The sequence below is a fragment of the Gouania willdenowi genome, chromosome 4 (assembly GCF_900634775.1).
Source record: "Gouania willdenowi chromosome 4, fGouWil2.1, whole genome shotgun sequence".
Taxonomy (NCBI): Eukaryota; Metazoa; Chordata; class Actinopteri; order Blenniiformes; family Gobiesocidae; genus Gouania; species Gouania willdenowi.
The window spans coordinates 25145772-25168969 of NC_041047.1; the positions used below are offsets into that span (position 1 = coordinate 25145772).

Consider the following 23198-nt stretch of genomic DNA (forward strand, 5'->3'; position numbering starts at 1 on the left):
AATGAGAGAAGGCAGGAGCTGCTCTCTTCTGCAATGTCCTGGAAAGCCGTGTGAATATAGATCAAATCCCATCATCAAAAGTACATGACTGCAGTTTAATTAATACTGCTAACAGCAATAACTTATCAGAGGAGCAAACTGTAGCCAAAAATCTAATTTTTTTAAGCTTACTCATTTTACTCCGCACTTCAGTGTTCTAATTATTCCTTCTGTATGTGTTTTTTTTTTTAAATCACGGGTGAATGGATGGATAGATATCTATCTTTCCATTCTCTCCTGACTAACATTTCTTTTGTTATCGCAGGCTGAGGCTGCCTATTTATCTCCTTTCAAGCTTTCTTATCTCACTCATTGTTCCCTAACCCTCTGCCCTTTCAGGAGAGTGCAAACCCAAATAGGAGAGCAGGGAGGATGGGAATGAAGGAGCATGGGAATTAGCAGCACTGGTAAAGGTAGATCAGCATAAAAACCTGCCCATACTGTTAGCTCACATCTTCTGCACTTTGCACTTTCACACTGGTTGAAACACAAATGGAGGTTGTTAAATCTAATGAAGCGATGTCACAGTAACAGACTAGAATAAAAAAGGACAAAAACTGTTCACCTTGTGTGTTTAACGTTGACCTTTGATAATTTTTTTTATTTATCTGACTGTGTGGCTCTTTTTGCCTGTCAGTGTTTGGCTGATTATCATATTCGTCATTATGATGAACAGATGTTTTGTCATAGAGCGCTCATCTCCTTATCTCTTAGCCGCTGCACTGGGATTTGTTTGTGTATGTAGGAGGAGGTGGCAGGGTGGACCATGCAGTCAGAGGCTTGCAGTATTGCGCCTGCACATGTGCATGGCATAATAATGTTTGCGTGTCCTCCAAACCACAGACTAACAACATATATTACACATGAAGGACCTACAGTGTCACTAGGCAGCCTTTAGCACAAAAGTGATCACTGGTTGGTCAAAAAGAAAGCGTGGTGTATGTGCAGCAGGGGTGCAGCACCACATTTTGGACCCTGGGTACAAACCATCTTGTTGGGCCCCTACTGTAAGTATGCGCACATAACTTATATATATATATATATCAACAGAGCAAATGTGTACAAAGAAGGTACATCACAAGTGTATTAACATGCATGAAAACAACCAAGTTACCATTATGAAATCTATTTGCTTGCTAATTGATCCAATATCTTTAAAAGTATATTGATCATATTGTTATATTTATCCTGCTAATAAAAGGTACATATAGAATGATTAGAATAATGGGGACACTCTGGCCACCTACTTAAAGCTGCAGTTTGTAAGGATTTTTTTGGCATCATTTGGTCAAAAATCCCTAATCATCTTTGAGCATATTGTAATTTTTTAAATTTATTTATTCAGTTTATTTCCGACATGGTTACATTCACTTTTTTTTTTGTACATACCAAAAAAGGAGACGAGAGAAGCAGTTTGCTTATCGAGGTCCCGTCCCCTGTTTTGTACACCGAAAATTTACATCAAAGCTTGTCTCTCTGGTTAAATTCAAAGTGGTCTGAGTGGACAGTGAATCTCATCTCCTTCTCCTGGCCCCGTAAAATGACATTTAGAAATCCAGGAGCGTGATGCTCCGGGAATCTGGATGTCAGCCAATCAGAGATCTTTCTACAAACATGTGTGCTCCATAAGCTGTTTTTTGGCGTTACTATTGGCTGCTTGACTGAAGTCAGGCGCGTTCACGGACCATCAGTAGTAAAAGTGTAATGACAGACATCCAAGCAGAAATCTCCATCTCAGCGTTAAGGTGTGTTCACACCAAATGTGACTGAAGTGACTGAAGCAACTAGATTACATTCAAGTTATCTCCCCTCAAGCGATGTGAATTGAGCGACTAGGTCAAGCTCAACCTCGTCACTCAGAGTTGAAAAATTGTAACTTTTTAAACGACTTCAAGAGACAACTCCACCAGCCTTTAATATCTGTAGAGAAGAGGCAGCAGCCCCTCCCTCCCGCTACAGTGCAGACAGCTGCAGCGGAGGGCTGTACTACACTTCCTCAATTTATCGGGGCAAAATTAAAGCGGTTAACTTCTTGAATAAGCCTACATTCACAGTGAACTCATCCATTAGTGACTCCGTAAGTTGATCATTTAAACCGTAAAAGCGGAGCTGTATATGATACATAAACATACGGCCGGAGAAGAAGGAAAAGAAGTGATCAGACATCTCTGTCTCTCCTCTGTCACCGCTTCTACACATACACTCACCCACCCACACACACACTGTTCCCTGGTCATTGCGTCAGTGGAGCGATGAAGTTATGGAGTGACCAAAAAGCACCAATATGTTCAAGCGACTCATCAGGGGCGATTGATGTGACTGCAGTCGCTATAGTCGTGTTCGGTGTGAACGCACCTTTAGACACAACAGTTACACAGCAAATCAAGCGAAAAAAGGCAGACTGAGGTGGAGAACCAACAGTTTAAAGGCACAAACACTGAGAAGGAATGGATCGCTTTGTGTTCTCATGGATCCCCTGCCCCACACACACAGGTGTTCAGTTTTACTTTTGGTTTCAAAACGGAGCGGAGAGAGGATTCTACAAACTGGTGGCAGCAAAATTTAGTCTTCAAATGATGAAATGTTTCAGCATTTAAATGCGCGACAGTGCACTTAGTTAATTTCAATCGGAAAAATATATTGCCGAAAAAAGCTCACCTCTGAAGAAGTGAGTAAGCAGTTCCTTCATTTCACCTTCTCGCCATCTCCTTTCTTTCCTTGTGTTTTTGACAACCTGGTTTGACTTCCTTGAGGAAAGACATGGTTTCCTGCTGCTGTCTATCTCCCGCTCCTTGTCACATCCACAGTTCTAGACCACCTGTCACAGCGTAGCAGCAGAAGCACATGCAGGTCCTACCATTTGCACTGTTTCAAAGGTGGTTGTAGCTGGGGCCCTGATGCAGCATGAATAATTGTTTTTAGTGCAAAACTGTGCTTCACAACCAGCTTATTTTCACACAGGGCCCTTTTCATTCCAATACAAATAATCTAAAAAGGTTTAAAATGCATTTCCGTACATAAACCGCCTTAGTCCTTGGGTACTCAGTACACTTCACCCCACCAGTTCGACGTCCATGACTTGCAGTTGTGTACATGTGTGGCCTGATACCCTTCATCTCTTTTCACATGTGCTGATTACCTTCTGTTACATCGTTCCCCATTAATCTCTATCTTTTTTATTTGCTTCTCCTATAGATGAAGGACTGACGGTTTGCCACAGTCCAGAGGAGCTGGCGGGCCAGCGGCTGGCAGAGGTGGGCATGCAGCTGCGGACGGACTGCCATCAGGGCCTGGGCTACTGGGACTACCTCTTCTTCATCGCCATTGGCTTTGTCATCTTTTCAGCGGGCACAGTGTCAGCCTGGGTGATGGGCGTGCTCATGGTGCTGTACGAACGCTACAGCAAGCGGAAGAGCGAGCAGCTGGACAGTGACGACGAGGACGATAGGGGAGGGATGGGCGAAGGAGGGGACGGGGACCATGGTAATGGGGATCTGAGTAAGCCCAACATGCAGGTGTGAAAAAACCTTAGGTGAGACGTGAGAAGAGGATGGACAAAAGGAGAAAAGACAGAGAGGAGGAAGCAAAAGTGAAGAGTGGTGTCTGAGAGTGAGTGCAAGAGTTCTGCCACGAACTCTGACCTCTGCACATCTCTGTTACTGGTTCAGAGAGAGAGAGAGAGACTATGACAGTAATAAGAATGACTATGCCTTCACTTTCGAAGAACAGAATGACCTCTGAAATATTTTAGAGCAATAACCATAGACACACGCAAACACACACACGCACATGCACACACACAGACACACAGTCACAAAGAGTGATGCTTTATCTCTGCTACAATCAAAAGCAGGAACTAGACCATCTGAGTTCTTAATGGGGTTTTCATCAATGCCTTGAGGCAGCTCACTGTAACGTAACGTACGCGTTTTTACTCCAAACAGAATCTTTGTGAATGTACACCTAAAAATAAACGTCAACAAAGATTGCTCCGAGTTAGGATTTGAATTTGTGCCCTATAGTGTTTTGCCATTGAGTGAGTGCTTGTTTTTGCAATATGCCATAAGCATCAACTCAGTATAGAAAATCTATTTACCTGCCGCCACAAGAAAATAAGCACCACCATTTGATGGACACTGCTACTTTGTGCCACCCATGTAAAACATAGAGCTATATAGAGAGAAACTCCACACACCCTCGTGATAGAAGATCATTTCTGCAGCAGCAGTATGTAAAACCTCCACTTCTTCCATATCACAAGAGTGGGAGAAGAGTGTCTGAAGGTTCCAAAACTAAACAAATTGCATACACAAATGTCTTTCATTTTAGTGTGCAGAAACTAAAGAATGAATTATAGATGGTAGGTTTTCAACGCTAGATGCACATGAAAGTAGCTGGTTTGTAAACAATTATTGCTTTTTTGTGGCGAAAAAATAGATTTTAACTGGACTCATCCATTTTGAATGTAAACTTAGCTGGTTCTGTAATAATCCATACTGTAAAAACAATACGAGCAGGGAGAAAAATAAATAGACACATTGATATCCATGCTTACATGGAAAATAAATTTGACTAAAACAGGGCACTGTGAAGATCACATTCATTGTGATAATTCTAGAGAGAGACTCAATGACTGCGCTGTGTTTAGTTTTATGATCTATCAGGTCAGGGGTTCTCAACCTTTGGGTACGGACCCCACTTAGGGTGGCAAGACATTGAGAGGGGGTCGCCAGATGCCTTTAAGAATCTAATAATTTCGAACAATTTGAGCCAATTTTTGCTTATTTTTACTCTTTTTTGTCATATTTTAACCTATTTTTATTACGTTTTCTTGCCATATTTTTGCTCCTTTTAATGTATTTTTTCTACATTACTCCCATTTCTGCCACTTCTCCATCAACATTTAATGACTGTTCTGCACATTTTTTCCAATTTTAAGATATTTTCAGCAACAGTTTCCAATACCTTTCCACCTAATGTCACATATGTTTACCCATTATTGTCACTTTTAACTTCTTTTCACCATAATTCCTGCTTATTTTTGCCAATTTAACCACATTTACGATTTGTCATGCCCATTATTTGCCAGTTTAAACTAATTGTTCCTACTTATTGTTCCAATATTGACAATTCGAACCCTGTCCATTTTTAACCAATTTCTGTGGTTTTTAAAATCCCATTTTACCACATTTTCCACCATTTTTGGTCACTTTTAACCCGTTTTATTTCTGATTAAGACAAGGATTTACATCTTTAAGATGAATATATACTGTGGCACACATAATACTAAACTTCCTGGATAACAGTGGATATTATTCAGATAAATAAATAAATGTGGTTATCACAGATTCATAGGACAATTGACCATCATTTTGCTGACTTTATGAATGGATCTTAAAAAGCTCTTGTCGTTATTCCCCCTTATTGGCCCTGTCTCCACATGACTGTTCTTCAATGTTCATGTCTGTGTTGAACCACCTTCAGGTTTCAGTGGGGGACCGGTCCCTGGGGGTTGCAGGCTGAAAAGGTTGAGAACCACTGTATTAGGTGACAGGGGAAAGTTACCTCCACAGAGACTAAATTAGAACATGATTATGCTTTTCTTGACATTTTTATGGACAACCATTTTTTCTTTATTAACCAGGGTAGTCCCATTGAGAATAAGAATCTCTTTCTCAACCCTTACATCTCACATTGTTGACCTCTTGTTATAGCAGTGCAAATCTTGCTGTGGTCTGTAACCCCACCAGTGAGGAAGGGTTGAGTCGTAGTAGTAGCAGCAGCAGTAGCAGTGCTGGTGTGTGCGTGACTGTGTGTGTGTTTAAGTGGGGCAGAGTGATCACAGAGCATCTCTTTGAGCAGCATAGATGAGTGATTCACGAGACAAGAACGATCCAAAGACTTCCTTCTCCACCCGTGCTCTGCTTCCGTCCTGTCAGTCTCAGCATGGATGGGCAGTTAGAGACGATACAAGACAAAAGTGCGAAAGAAAGTGAGGCTGGAGATAGAGTCAGGTCACCATCCCAGGGAGGACTTCTCTGTGATTGATGCACAGAGTTGCTTTAATAAAGCACTGATTTATAGCCAGGCTTTTATTCATGTTTGGAGCTGAGTGCATACAAATGCTGGTGATGAATGGTTAAATAATGACTCTCTAAAGAGCACGCCAAAGGGCGTCACTGTGTGCTTGTGTGTGTGTACAAGCGTGTGTGTTTATGGTTTTTGTCTGGCTTGCTTAAAATGGTCACGACTGTAATACCTAATGTGGATGCACAACAGCACCTTTCCACTTGTTAGAAAAGGGATACAGGTGATCAACACGAGCACACACACACACACGAACACGCATTATTACTAGAACACAGAAATCGACCTGCTACCTCGTCCTCCTGCACATACACACCATCCTGCACACATGCACAATGCATCTCAAGGGCAATGCTAAAGTCAGAGCCACGGGACACATTAACACTGATGTTTTGGTTTGTCTTACCATGCGTAACGACATCCTATCATCCTCCTCCTACTCCTGACTCCATTATCCACACATAACACACACACAAACGCACACACACGCACACATACAATAAGACACACAAAACCTGACATGCAATCTTACAAATGTTGAGGCTGTGCTTCAAAACTTCAAAGGGACACTCAACCTAACTTAATTAACTTCAATTAAATTCAACTTTATTTGTATAGCTCAATTCACAACAAAGTCATCTCAATGTGCTTATCAAAATATAAAATTCATAATAAGTAAGAGAAAACCCAACAAGATCCACATAAACAAGCATTTAGCGACAGTGGGAAGAATCAACTCCCTTTGAACAGGAAGAAATCTCCAGCAGAACCAGGCTCAGAGGTGGCAGCCATCTGCGTCGACTGGTTGGGGTTAGTGGACAGAACGACCATCAGAACAGGATAGAGAGATAGAACATCAGAGTGTCTCAGACTAGTTGAACCACAGATCAGGAACTGTCATCATCAGCTTCTCGACACCTGAAACAGAGCAGAGAGAGAAGGACGAGGAGAAGGCACTGACTGCAGAAAAACATGATACAGTATTATAAAGTCAGCCTGGCTTGGCCTTGGGCCTCACTCCCAGTGGCCTAGTCAACACTTATTATAAAAGTGACAAATCTATTGCCGTTTAATGGTAAGCTAACAGCGACTTCAAGATCTGTAAATGCGACCGTTCACAGACGAGCCGATGTCCGCTTTAGGTTATGTTATGATTCAGTCCTAACCACTTACAAAAACAGCTTCACTGAAAGACTATTATATGTAAACTTTACATGTAGGAATAAGAGGCAATTCAGAAGCTGCATATGCAATAAAAAGCACTTTAAACCATACGCAGAGTTTGTGGAATTCATTCAAAAAAATATATAAAACTGTTTTCTGCTGCTACTGTTAGTTTCATGTCACAGATGTTAGTTCTACCTCAGTTGTGTAGTATACTTTTTCAGTGAAATAGTCCCAAGCTTTTGAGACTTCTTCTGTTTTGCAATTCTTCTTCACAATGAAGTCTGTTTTTGGCTGTGCGCTATTCTCCCCCTTTACGTAAGTCAGTCGCTGCGCACCTCCATCCCAGTTACGCACTCTGGGTGGAGCGGTCCTGAAATGTGGATGTTCCCATTCAAATCTAGCCTTGCTCACATTCTCCCGTCTGCTTAAAGGAGAAACCCCTGACTGCAGCCTTCAGTCCGGGGTGATGCTCAACTTTCGGGGTGGCGCTCAATGTTCAATAAACCAATTGCGTTCAGACTTACTCTAACCCTAACCCTAACCCATATCTATTTTGTTTGCCTATAGAATTATGTAACACATACAATTATTTATATGGCACGATTTATTTATTTTGAGGTTGATTATTTTTAACTGTATAAAAATCACACAGCACAATAGCATGCCGCATTGAGCTCCGCCCCGAACTGCGGACTGCAGTCAGGGATACTTCGCTTAAGGAGTAAGTACACCCCTGCCTTCTGCTGGCCTACCACTAGGAGGGAAATTAAAAAAAAAATGCCTTGATTATGGGCGTTACTGCTGTAGCAGTAAGACACGCCCACTCAGATAGCCCGGTCAACGCTGTGCGCAGAGACAGACTGTAATGCACACAATGACGTGTCTGTGCACACATATAGTGCGTTCATAAGCTGAAATTTGTCATAACAACTACAGGCACACACAATCATGACGTGAAGCACACACACAGCCTTACAGGCACCACTGAGGGCCTTGCTCTCCCACCACCCCGCGCACACTGAGATAAGACGGACATGTCCGCGCACACGCAGTAGATGGGAAAGAAGGAAATACGCACACTGTGTCTGTAAATACATACATATCTTGATGAAGTCTCTGAGAAACGCGTAACTGCAGGTGCATAAAAAAGCACTTAAGTCCATATGGGAGAATAGACCCCAATGTAAATGGTGAAACAACACTGCACCCAGCAGGTCATGTATGGTGCTGCAGCAAAAAAAAAAAAAAATTATGCACATTTTTGTAGTCAACATTATCAAGTATGTTACTAATCATTTTTACATTATTGTATATGTTCCACACGTTGTGGTTGGCACAAATCCCGAGACGGTCTATATATTAAATTCAAACTATTCTTTTGCCTTCCCTGGCAAGAATCTCTGCCTAAGCCTTAATGCATGAGTAGGCAGTGTTTGACAAACTGTGACGTGAACGCGATTACTCAAGGACGGAATACAAAGTAGTTTCATGAGAGTCTTATACTTACTTAAAAGACGTATACACTCATTGTTCAACTGGAAGGCATGCATGAATCTGTAGTAAGATTGCTTATCGTGGCATTCGAATGCGGCATTGATCTGCACTTTTAAAGCCTGATTTCTTATTTCCTGGTCAGTGCAAAGCCAAAATCCATCCACTGTAATCCTCTTCTTGCGGTCTTCTTAAGAATAACATCATCACTACCACGGAACTGGATGACAAGTCACTAATCAATAAAAAGTCATTTAAATACTGAGGTATTTAAAGTAAAGTAATATCTGACATGTGAAGTGCACGAAATCAAACTGGTCATTTCAAGGAAGTTGCACAGGTGTAACAAATCTGTTAAATGAGCTGATTATGAACCACATACTTTTCACCTGATGGAGGTAATGAACAGGCTTGAATTGAAATGCAGAAATCAATAGATAGTTCAGGTGGATTAGTGTTCATTTTAATGATCCAATCAGGGTATTGATAAAAGAATGTATGTAGTTTGGAAAACATTTCAGCAGGTTCTTCAGAATGACTGGGGAACATAGACTGTTATGTGTGAAAATGAATGAAAGTAACAAAAGACCAAAAACACTCTAAGCACTTCTTAGATGGACACACTCAGGGTAATTAAAAACACCTGGTAAACACAGCAGGGCAAAGCAAAAGAGCAAATGTAAAGCACACATACTGTACAACCAAACCCCCAAAGAAGCTCCTCAGCCCACAGGAAAGGACCAACTAAGATGCAGAAGAAACCAGACTATAATCATATTCAAGGATTAGCGTAACATGGATAATACGAGCCCAAACACCTCGCTCCAATTTGATGACGCCTTCCTACTTTGATGACGAATTTGACGCAGCACTGAGCTGGAGAAGCCGCGCCTCCAGGAAGCTCTCTGCCGTGATTGACATGTAAACAGACACGCCCACAAAGGTGAGCATTTCAGCATCCTTCGCGCAGTGCTATGTATGTATTTTCTATGCTCTATGTATGTACCGGTGAACACCCCGCCCCCACACTCTCTCATGTTTATAAAGCAGCATGAGCTTGGCTATGGAGTGGGTGGGAGGAGGGTGGGCCGTCCTCTGCCCCTACGTCACCGTGCGGGGAGGAGGAAGTTAGTGTCGCGTCTACAGACACGCCCACTCAGCCTGTTTGTGTAGCGTTGCTCAGAAAGTGAGGCTAAAATTGTGCAAAACAGGCGAGTTTGGGAAAATAAACCTCAAATACTATGTTTTTGCGGTTCTTAGAACAAATGGAGATGGGTGAAAAATAGCATGATATGGGGCCTTAAATTACTCAGATGAAGAGCAGATAAATCATTGTTTCACCAAAATTCAGCACATAATGCAGAGAAAACCAATAAACATAGATAACAAATCAAATCATGGCAAACAAGTCCCAACAAACACAAACAAAAAATCAAAATAGAGAAGTCCAACAAAAGAACCCATATATTCATTTTAAATAGGAAAAGTGAAAAATTGCAAAAGACCAGGTTTTGACAAACTAAGGATACATTCAGACTGCAGGGAAATTTGCCTCAAATCCATCCATATACGACGCGTATCCAATCTAATCCAACCCAGGCCACATTCATATGTGCTCCTAAATCTGATACGTGTGTGATCATTTACAATGCGACCGCTGTCTCAAAAGCATTTTTCCAAACTTTCCGTTATTGAAATGCGATGAACATCATCCATTATGTTACGAATCATTTTTGCATTATTGTATAAGTTACACACATGTAGTTGGCACAAATCCCAAGACGGTATATATATGTAATTATTTTTTTTCTTTTGGCAAGAATCTCAAACTCCGCCTATGATTTTTTGTCAACAAATACAAAGTTGATGAAAATGTCCCTCAGGGGTCAGGTATCATGACGTGAAGTCAGCCAATGGGATTTGAACTTAGAATGATAAACAAACTGTAACAATTAAATCTTTAATTTTTTTTTCTCTGAAGACTTTGAAACTTTCTGCCAAAGTCAACACTGAGAACTTGTCCTCTGCGTCCGTCCTCTCACTCTGCTTCTACCTGCTTGGCTCAGTGCTCCATCCGTCTCCATCCGTCTCTTTCTTCTGACTGAGAACCAAATGTCAGTTGTGCTGCCAGCTGCTCAGCCATTCTTCTCACACTACTGGCTTTAGGCGAGCTCTAATCCTTCACTCAGTGCCCCAAACTCTGCCTGCTGAATCCTGCTGCTATGGTGCTCCTGAGAGCCCCCATGAGGGAGACTTTAAAGCTTTGCAGGAGGAGGATGTACAGTATGTGCAGGGAACGACGGATTGACAAGTGGACAAACCTGGAGAAATGGCGAATGTATACAAGACCGTGAACACAAAGCCCCAGTTGGACAAATTGTGATCCAACCATTAGTGTGTTTGTGTGGGTGGGTGTGTGCGCGTATGGCTTGTGTGCCCCGCCTGATCTGATCCCGTTATTTCTCTGAGGGCAAAGTTAGAGCATGAGCATAAAGCATGGAGACCATCTAATGCAATAAGTCAATAATACAGCCCATCATTGCACAACACACACACAAACACACAAACACACAAACAAAGCTAAGCAAACAGCCCGAAATAGCCTTCTGGAGAAAAACATAATATTTTCCTCTTTGTAAACTTCCTCTTTTTAACCAGTTCAAGTTTTTTTTTATTTTTTTTATGCTCTTAGATCTTTATCTTTACTTCCCGTTCATCATTAAAGGTCGTGCTGCTGCGCACAAAGCTGAAAAGATGAAATATTACTCTTTCTTATCTTATTCGTCCTGCATCAAATGTTGTAATAAAAGGCATAGAGTTAAATTCAGCAACTGTTCATGCATCACTTTCTGTGTGACCCTACTTGAAGACATTTTTTTATACACATGCACACACACACAGGCACACACACACACGCACACACACACACTCTGTTTCTATCATAAAATAATTTTTGCAGTTGACATTGTGAAGGAAACAGAGGAGAGTGTGTCTGTCAGCAGGATTCCCCCATACTTGCTTGTCCTTGCATCGTTGTAAAAAAAGAACATCCTAGAAACTACCGCCTCATCCCCACAGTTAGCATGAGCATTAGCATTAGCGTCAATTAAGTGCATTCCACTGATCAGTTCAGTCCCTCACATGATTTGATGTTCATTTTGGCTTTTGTTGGGAATTGTTTTCTGAGATAACACTATGTGTGACATTGAGAGACAAGCACATTGTGCTAATAAAGCACAAAGTTAAACCTGGTTTATCCTGTGACATGCTAGTGCAATTATAAAAAGCTGCAGCTCTGTAGTTGCTTTTTAATTTATAATAAGTTAGAAAAAGAGGATTTGATTGATTTTGTCGCAAGATCCAAATTGAAAACAAATCTTCAAATACTGCTCATCCTACAATGAGCATCATTTTCTGTCTTCAACATTTGAATTAATCCAATTAAAATGTCATGGAATTATCAATTATATACGGAGCCCCTAAAGTGACATGAACCATTTTTATTATATAAGTTTTACATGCTCACATAAGTCTGCTACGCAAGCACATGCACGGGTTTATGCAAGTTTTGTTCAATCGTTGTAAATACGTAGAATATGTTTCATGGACGTGATGTTGCAGTGTTGCACCCAAATCTTTGATCAGATTCTGTGACTGCTGGTGCCAAAATTTCACCATTTGAATTTTCCACCAGATTTGGCGCACGTAGAGGTGAAATTTACTCTTCACCGGAAATCACCGGAAGTCCACAAATGGTCTATAACAGTATGATTAATGCTACATACAAAAACACATGGGAATCGACAATTCCAGGGTAAACCTTTGATTTCCTTCAGCATCTCTGCGGCACATGCCGATGACGACATCATCATTTGTTTTTGTGTGATTGGCTAAAACAAATCATGGTGGTCAGGCGCTTCGCCCAATCAGCTTCAAGCATTCTGTTCATGTCCCTCCCTGGTTCCAAAAGGATTCGCCAGACACAGACCCAGATCGATGTGGAGATCTTGAGTTAGAGGGAAGGACTACACATCATTCTGGGTCTTGACAGGATACGTTCCAGACGCAGCATGTATAAACAAAAGAAACATGGCTGACCAAGATAATATTTAAGATAAAGACGCTAATGTTTGTGCAATTTCTGGCCCTCTAATACACTTTTCAATCAGGATGTCGGAAAATCCAGAGGTCCGAGTTGCCTTGAACCCAGCATTACTGCTCCATCAGGTATGGCTCTGTTTCCACACATTTACACGCCCTACTTACTCCACGCCCCCTACGCTAAAATCATGGCCACATTTTTAGCCTGACGTCATTCAATACAGTGTCCCTTTAATGTGTACGTGATCAACATCAGCCAAAGACAAGAAAGATCACTTTTATGGAACCGACTGTATTTACACACTGGCATGGAAAAAAAAAACAAAAAAAAAACACTTGCATAAAACATAAAACTGTAATTAGTTTTACACATTTAAGTAAAACTACTGTAATACACACGCACATCAAAATATTTCAAAAATATATTTAATGTCCCTTGAGAGGCTCCATAATTATAATATCATTATCTGTACTGTTAGACTGTTTATGTATTTACAGTTAAGTTTTTGTGGTTTTTACCAGTACTTTTGTTTTAAATATAATTTTAATTTCTGTTATATTTATTTCTGTATTTATTTTATGGTGTTATGAAACAAATGTTTAACTAATTTGACAAAAACATACAAACTGAAACATTGGATCTCGGCCCTTATTTTAGGAAGATTATGACGGAATGTGCTCATAATGGCAAAAAAAAGGTGTCTCAGTGAGAAGATGACGTGTAAGCAGTTGGTAGCTATATTATTACACATATCCACTGAGAAGAAGATTATATCAGATGTTTCTTTTTTTAGTATGAATAACAATTTGTGCAGTATTTTCTGAAACCGAACTACAGCTGTACTGCTGGAGGGTGAAGTGTGTGGACTTCACTAATAATCAACGCATCGGTGAGAAAAGCACAGCAAGCACCTTTTCTCTAGGTTGTCCGGATGCGGAGGTCAAAGGTCAAAAGATGGTTGAAGACAGATGATTTATAATTAGATCAACATGACACACTGCCTATACGTTAGACGCCCACCATGTGCGCTCACAGTCACAAAGAGACACACAAACCACACACTGCAGGATACACACACACACACACACACACACACCATCATTACTGACTTCAACAAATAATAATAGCTCTATAGTTGTGTCTTAGGTTCATAGACAAACACACACACACACACACACACACACACTGGAGCTCTTGTATGAATCTACACAGAACTTGCCTCTGTATGACTTGCAGTTCTGGCTATTTAAAATGCAGTAACTTATATTAAGTAACGTTTTATCTTTTACTGTTCATTAAAATGTAGACTGATGTTTAACTGATGCCTGTGTTTTGTGTCCTTTTCAAAGCATGCTTTTATTGGCTCTTGTGTTTCCAACAGTGACGAGAACGGCAAAAATGACTATGTCAGCATATCTGTAATGACAGTGATTGATTTAGCCTCTGCACTAGGACTTGGCAATGGTGTGAGCGAGCCATCGCTACACTATGTACTGTATGTCAACCTTTCCGCACACTTCTGTCTTATATTTCTTCCTTTTGCCACAGCTTTGGTGATTCTTCCTTATCTCTGCTTGACTTGTAGGCAGCAGCAGTGGAGATATACTGTACTCTCCAAACTCTACTCTTCCGGGATGCTTCCGATACTGCAGTGGAAACTTTTCACTTGGCATTTAATGTAGGGGAACGAGAGACAAAGACTCATGGGAAAGAAGTTGAGAGAGTGAAACGGAAGAGGAGAATTTACTCACCGTCGGTGTAAAGGTTCTGCCTGGGAGTCAACATTAACGCTGTAAAAAATTTGTGTTTGTGTGTTTTGTTGAGTCGACTGTGTGTGTGTGTGTGTGTGTGTGTGTGCTGTGAGAAGCGTGTGTTGCAGCTTCACTTGGTTCGCGATGCGTCACCGTGGCTGTGGGCTTTCTGTGAAAAGGGTTGGTAGACCAGACATGGCACGCTGATGCCAGGATGCCAGGCCTGGTCTCCGCTGCCAGCTTCGAGGAGCCTCAATCGATGCTGACAGCTCACTGTGTCGTCAGGTCACGCTGACACACTGGGGTAGAAATTTTAGATGTTTCTTTTAACATTGATTTATGCGAGCAGATTTTTTATTAGACGGTGGAATTAATGAGCTTTGCTGTGGTATGTTGCCTGGTGTTGATAACTTTCTTCTACGACAAAGGACTTTCTGATAGGATGGTGATTGTCAATCATCGTCATGTCTAAAAATTGACCTAATCAAACTTGAAATTAAGTTGAAAAATAAAGACTTGAGGCATTAAAAGGCTTGACATGTTCTGAATTGAATATTTTCAGACAGTTTTTCTGAATTGAAGAGTAAAATAAATGTAGAGTGACAGGTTCCACATGTGTGTTGAGTCACAAGAGAAGAAGCCAATAAAAAAGCGGATTTCTGACCATCATGAGTAAGATCAAGCTTAGAAATACAGTCATTTTATTTTTAATAAAATAAATTATATTTTTATTTCCAAACTTGAAGTAGTTGAAACTGCTTAAATGCAAAAAAGATTAAAGTTGTGTTACTTTGTTGATCCTGCAGTGGGGAAATTTACTGTCATGACAGCTCAAATAAAGTGCAAGAAAAAAACAAAAACAACAGAAGTCAACACACAAATACCCAAAAAATAGTGCAATGAAGGAGATAAAATAAAATAAGACAATACAATATTAATAGAGGCTACTGTATAAATAAAAATATAAATAGAAAAATAATATGAAGAATAAAAAATATAAATTATATATTCTTAACCTATAAGAATATAGATATATGCATAATTACAGGCTGGGGCAAGGAGAGATATATACATATTTACAGGTGGTGAGAGAGACCAACATCCTATAAGATCTGAGATGTGAGTAACAACCACTTTTCCTTCTTTCACTTTTACTGTTCCTTAGATTAAATGAGTTCAAATTAGATTAGAGTTGCACCGTCAGCTTCTTTATGTGGATTTCACTTAAATGGTGCTTAATGACCACCTGAGTAGTCTCAAAGCTCAAAGGATCCAGTGGGCAAACAGTTCCCTTAACCACCTGAGTCATGGTCCAGCTTTGGTGCTGGTGTTGATGTGGATTAAGGATGATCTAATTATACTGGAGGCCTTTTGGCAAACCATTACCCTGCTTTAGTAAAATCCATATTAGAATATGAAGATGTTTTTGTAAAAAAAAAAAAAAAACACTTATCAAAAATATTCATAGAAATATAACAGTAGAACCATGTAGGATTAAAACAAAAAAAGATGATGTAAAAGTCCCCTGGAGACAAATCACTCTTCAACCTGCTGAACGGTCATCAAATGGCAAATCTCCTTCAGAACTGAAACTTTGAACTTGTCAAGAAATAAGGGTGTGATGCGTTGGAGCTGCATAGAAATCCTACTAAACAGGATTAAAAGTATGAATTTACAGTAGAAAAACATTGAATGCTGAAAAATGCTGACGTACTGCACCCATAAATGTTGAGAAAAATCATCATATCCACTCATACACATGTAATTAAAATTTGTATAAAAATGTGACAATATTAGTATAAAACAGTGGTTCCCAAACAGGGGTATGTGCCCCCCGAGGGGTACAGCAGCACATTGCAGGGGGTACTCAGAAAGATTTCACAATTAATTAAAAAAATAACCGGGAAATGTTCCTAGTTCTTTTTTAGGCAAATTTTTGTACCAATTCACCACAAACTATCAGTACTATTGCTCGATAAAAAACTATGTTTTCTTCTAGTTTATTGAAACAGGATTATTTCATGCTGTAAAAGCCATTTTACCACACTTCTGACAATAAGAAACAATAAGCTACATTTTACAAAGGAGACGGTATTTACTTACTATTGAAGTAATCACATAAAAGTAATTTTTTATTATTATTTTTAATTTACACTTTAAATTACACTCATTATTTTGAATTTGTAGATGAAGCCTTAGGGAACCAATGTTCAAGACACAGTTAAGGATTTAGGAGAACCCGCTGTTCCATACAATTATGGAGAGGTTACTTAAGAGGGGTACACATGATTTGGCAAAAATGCAAAGGGGGTACACGAGACAAAAAAGATTGGGAACCACTGGTATAAAATTCTCTCTGATGCCTCAGGACCAGTGAGTTGTTCTGGTCTAAGAGTATTAATATATTTGCTGAAAGTTTTTATACCAGTTGTTTTGGACCAGGAAAAGAAGAATGAAATGACAAAGGCATCTTGCGGAAACAAAGCAGTTTGACAAAAAATATAATTCCCTGAGTGTCAGACTAGATCAGATTCAACACAATCTTCTGCCATGTTCTCCTGATCAGACTCACCAAACTCAGGCTGACATAGTCTGAATCTGTGCTGAGTGGCATTAGAAGGTGAACCAGCCAAATTAAACTCAGAATAGCAGCTCTTCAAATAAAACACGTCTTCCTCTGAGACTAACAGCTCATTACCACAGGACCGCCCCCAAGGACCCCCACTATCGTCAGCCACTTCTTTACCATGACCTCCACCATGATGGAGCCTCCATCTCTGGGTGGAGGAGAGAGCTCCCACGTCTCAGGATGGAGAAAGACGACCCACATTGTGACGCAGGACTGCGTAAATACCCACCTACCTCCTTTAATCTGCTATTCTTAGTGAAGTTAACGTAACACTCAATCCTGCCATTGGTGTATTTCATCGTCCTCTTCAGCACCCTAAGTGCCGTCCTCTTGTCAAACATGAAACTCTTCCGTTGTTAAAAAGATCTCCCCCTCCTTTGCCTGTGTTTGCCTCGGTCCCCTCGCAGCATGGCTCTGATCGACACCTTTCCTCATTTGGAAGTTTTTGATGAGAGTTTTCCACCTCAATCTTATCTGTTTCCCTACTTAACCTTCCCAAGAACTCTTTTCTCTCTCCCTCTCACTCTCTCTCTCTAGACTGCATCATGCTCACACAAACTCAGGCATTCGACTGCTGCAATGAAGCCTTAATGAGGTCTCACCATGTCAGCTTCTCTCCTCAGTGTTTGTCCTTTTTCTTGTTGCGAAGCGCCATGATTGTTATTCTCATAATCTGCTGATGCGTCCAATAAAAACAGCGAAGACAACTCAACACATTTTTGGTTTGTTTGAGTAAAACGTTATGTGTTCAGACTCTTCTAGGAATTTACCAAACAAAGCCTCTTTTGAGCATAGGTTGGTAAATACATGGAGGAAGAAAGACACGTTGAGTGTGTTTTGCGTATTGAGTGCACTATAGAAAGAACACCAGACTTTTATGCTTAGCTCAGCAGTGTTTCTTATTAAAATGTGAGTGTGATATAAATCTTCATCCCTCTGACTGTAGAAAGGGAACAATGTCAAAAATGTCAAACTGTGAGATTTATATTGTATGAAAAATAAAATGGGTGAGCATGACCAGCAAAAGTAATGCATTAACACCTACACAGTGCAGGGTCATAGCTACCGATCCATCATCTTCAACACACATTTGGGCTCATCTGGCCTACCTAAGCCTATCTAGGACACAATGTCAAGACAATGCAGGACCTTCCATCAATAAAGAGGCAACATTGAGATACGTTTTATCGAGATGGCGTGAAATAGGCCAACATAGAATAACATTTGAACTTTTACTGCAGTTCGACAGCTTGAAGGTTGAGCTCTACTGGACTTTGATGGTTCCCATGACCTTTGGTTTTCTGTTACAGTCCAAAAACATGAAAAAACATGTCTGTATGGTTGGATAGAGTTTCCACATCTTATATGTGTGGAGTGATAATGTCTATTTCTGTGATGGGTATCACCACTTTTTATTATTTTTCTTAACAGACAAAGATACCCCAAGCCTTTCCATCGTTGCTACATCCATCCCAAGTGAGCATTTCTTTTCAACTGAGGAAGACATTGTCAACTTCCAAAGGTCTCAATTGCTGCAAGAAATTGTAAACATGCTAATATTGTTGAAAAAGAACATGCCCTTATCTTAAATCCGGGCTGTGTAGACTGTTCTAGTTTGACTTGCACAGGTTGTGATATTTGTTAAAGAATGCCATAATGATGACATGATTTGGTTATAATTTTAGACTGGCATGAATATTCAGTCTCTGTTTTTAGGTTGTATTTGGAAAGTTGGGATTTTTTTTTTGCACTTTAAATAGGAACATGTTGTCTTCGGTCTGTTATTGTTTATTGCATATCTTATATTCACTTTAGTGGAAAAGGTCATACCCAGAGTGTATGTAAATATACCAAGAGTTTAAGTCAAATAATGGGGAGCTATAAACTGCTGTCATTAATATGGAGGAGGATCAGGGACTCAGAGAGGTGGGTGGAGCAGCTTCAAGGGACTCAGCTTATCATTTGCCCATGAAAAAGACAAAAGCAGTCCATATGTGGCACTAACATGCCATCTGTGTGTCCCGCATCTGAACTGAAAACTGGAGTCTGCAACCGTTTGCTTTGACAGTGAGTGAATCTAAAGAGTGTCACTATGTAGACGTCTGTGTACAACCCTTCCAGACTGTGAATAACAGGAATATTTATACAAAATTGTATTTATCATTAGCAGTAATTTAGAGAAAGAGAGCTGCTCTTTTCTGTAGTAGTGCTGTGCCTCGGCAGCAGAATGTAAAAGAGCAATAGTTTATGTCTGAACAGATTTGAATGTTCAAAGTTGAAATTCATTCTGCAGTTCTCTCATATTGACACTGGGATTTTCTAAACCAGCAAGTTTGATTTTTGTTGTGCAGTTTTTAATAGACTATCTTAGTTATTTGTAAATGTTTAATTATGTAATATGTTTAGTAATGACAAAATGGCGTTTAACAAAGACAAAACTTTTGAGATCTGAAAGTTCTGAAACACATTTCACTTTAATAAATGAAATGTTTCAGAATAAATACAAACCCTGTGCAATAGATGATTCACTATTTTGTTTACAAATTTGCATTACGCCATTAATCATGATTAACTATGGTCAGATACCCCTTTTATTTCATCTACTACTGACAACGTGTTGACTTGCTCTCATTTTAGGGACCACTAATAGTACTGAACGTCCTGAACATAAGTCAGGATAAAGCTGATGCTTATTGCAATGATGCTTATTGTAGTCCAGATAATGTTTGTTTTTTAATTGAAAGGGTAATTCTGCATTATTCAGAATATGCGGTATGGTACCTACTACCTCACCTGTCAGGAAATCAAGCAAAGAGTTTTTTCCTTTCCTTTGTTTCTTCCAGATGAAGCCAATGTTACAGTAACTCATCCTCTCTGTAAGTGCTTGCTCAGTGGTCTCTAAGTCCAGTTACTGTGTCTGTACCGTTAAGACAAACGGTCATGTGATACTGATACAGGTGGACATGAACCAAGTTGTAACTCACTTCGAACAAACAGGGCAGTAAAGGTCACTGACTGAGAGTGATGTTTATAGGACTTGGCCATATGGATAACATGAGCTACACCCCTCCGGAAGAGATTACTATTTTACTGGAAACAGTTTGAGAGCCACGAGAAACTCAAACACAGCAATCTGATGGCTTTGGCTTCAGTTTTAGCTTTTTTTTTAAAAAGAAAGAATATAATGCACTTTTTGTCATTGTCATCCATCTCCTAATAATAATAATAATAATGATAATGAAAACGACTTGCATTACAATACGGTCCTATGCACCATTGGTGCTCAAGCCCTAATAATAATAATAATAATATTTGTGTATAGTATGTGTGGACTCTAATCGATCAACACCATCCAGATTTGAACACTCGAAAAAAATAAAAAATAAAGCAATGCAACCCATTCTTTCAGCTTTGTATTCTCATTGGTCGTCATTATTATGATGAACTGTCACATTCTATTTGTACAGTATGAGGTGTTTGTGTATTGAATCCAATCATCAATGTCTTCAACTGTAGTCATGCAGTAATAGTTAAAAAGGCCACAGGTAGGCAGTGTTTGGAATAACGGCGTTTAAAATGTTTTTTTCAGTAAAGGGGTAATCTAACCAATTACTTTATACACCGTTACAACACCGTTAACGTTACTGAACGTTAAATGCGGTGCGTTACATGCATTGATTGAATAAACTGTTATCCGAAAGCACCCCTGGCTTCATACGCAGCTGTAGTGAGGAGGTGGGTTAAAAACGAGGTGAGCGATTATGATTGGCTAAGGCGGCGTCATGTTTCATGGTAGCCAATCATGTGCCAGCACAGGCGCCACACACAACCACTCCAGATTGGATGAAGCAGCAGAGAAGGCGAGCGTGGAGCAGTCTGATGAAAAGTTGTCATTTTTAAGGTGACGATACAAACACTACTTTAAATTAATTGTGGTCAAAGGCAAGAATGTGCATGTGAAGTGTTCATTATATCCAGGAGTGAAGACTTTGTCGACATCAGTTGTAAGCAACTCAAATTTAATGAAGCACCTCACAACACACGCATTTAAAAAATCAGAATTCTTTGACATATAGCAACTTTTTTTTTTAACAGTAACGCATATAGTTACTTTCCTTGGTAATGAGTTACTTTTATTATAGAGTAACTCAATTACTAACTCAGTTACTTTTTGGAACAAGTAGTGAGTAACTATAACTAATTACTTTCTTAAAGTAACGTTACCAACACTGCAAGTATGTGAAGTTTGGCAATCCATTGTTTCTGTTTACTGAAATGTTCCAGTCCAAATGTGAACTAAACCATGTCAAAAATGGTAAGAGACAACTGGGTGACGGAGGGTAAATTGATATGCCTGGAAGTAAGATTTCCGCTCTCATCAAAATTAACATGCATGAATTTTCTTAAACAGACAATCATGCCTTGAAGGAATGCGCAAAGTTACTTGAGTGACTGAGTTGATCAGAATACCCAATGACCCGGATCACTGATAAACTTCAGCAGTCATCACATCAACTGGGATAGTCTCTGAGGGAACCCAACAACCTGGACAGGATAAAAGGGGTTTAAGAAGATGAATAAAAGATCTGCAGTTCTACTGTCAGAGCTAGCCTTAGCCTTGCTCCTCTGAGAACACCAACATGTGAAGATTAGCAGCAAGAATATAAAGGTTCTGCAGTTTATCCATCAGTAGTTCCTCAAGCAGGTTTAAACTAGATCAACTTCCCCAGAAAGCAACAAAGTTGTCCTATACATTCTTCATCTTCGTGGGCGTTTAGGAGAATTTGCGCATTCAAATCTACTTTATTTGTGATTCCGCATTAGACTTTGGGTTTCAATTTCAACTGAAATCATCTTAGAGTAGGAGTCTTAAGGTCTTACTTTAACCCTCTTTTCTTGTTCACCACTCCACACCACCACAGCAATACAGCTCAGCATTAATCACTCGTACTTTTTCTTCTACTCCTTGCGGTTTGTTCTCTGAATTACATTCAAACCAGACCCCCTGAAACTGGTGTAAGTAGGAACCATAGTCTACAGCATGCATTAAAATAGTGCACTCATAAATAGTGCACATAGAAACAGCCATCCATCCATCTTCATACCCGCTTATTCCCCATTATCAGGGTCGCGGGGGTCTGCCGGTGCCAATCTCCGGCTCTCATAGGGCGCTGGGCGGGGGTACACCCTGGACAGGGTGCCAGTCACATAGAAACATAGTGACATAAAATAACAGTCACAATACTGAAGAATTCTAGAGCGGTTAAAATGCTATTTAGGCTTCTAGGCAGGATACCAAACAAATCATTAAAACCATCATAAGCACGGCAGCTTGTTGCTGTTCTATTTGTGAATGTTGTGAAAGAACAAGTGTAGAAAGCAGAATTTTTTGCATGCTCTTACGTGCTTAGTTGAGAACCTCTTCTTCTCATTTGTCTTTCTTGTTTGTCCGCCCAGAGAATTCTCTACTCGGATCAAAAAGTGTTGTGTGAAAGCTGCTCAACAGTGCTTCTCCCATTGGTTTTCCAAAGTGTGAGGATCGGGCCAAACAAGGTATCAGGGGAAAGGTCTACTCCGCCCGAGTCCGAATATTTGCATCTCTCCGGGTAGAACTGTGCCTGCTAGAGGCGAAACACACAAAAAGAAAAGTGCTCATTTCATGGAAAATGTGGCACCAGCGGACGCATTTTATTCCCTCGAGTCTGAATATGTGGTTTGTTTCTGGCTAGGGGCCGAATTGCACACCCTGGAAGTTTGGTGTGCTTCAGCAGCAGGGTTGGGTTTACGCTAATGACGGCTTCGTTACGTAACGTGACCCACCCATTAAATCCTGAACACAGAAATTTAAAACACAGTTTGTAAAGCCAAGCTCCACAATTACATTCTAAATGGTTGAATGGCTTTTTACATGTTTAAAGGAATACATTTGACC

General features: G+C 40.1%; 1 protein-coding gene across 1 annotated transcript in view; it reads left to right on the plus strand.

Moving 5' to 3' along the window:
- lrrc52 (leucine rich repeat containing 52) overlaps nucleotides 1–4742 on the plus strand; it is a 28961-nt gene extending 24219 nt beyond the window's left edge. Inside the window, exon 2 of the mRNA XM_028445487.1 lies at nucleotides 3235–4742. Within this exon, the coding sequence (XP_028301288.1) occupies nucleotides 3235–3560 (326 nt within the window). The 3' untranslated portion in view covers nucleotides 3561–4742. The remainder of the gene's footprint in view (nucleotides 1–3234) is intronic.
- Nucleotides 4743–23198: the final 18456 nt, after the last annotated feature.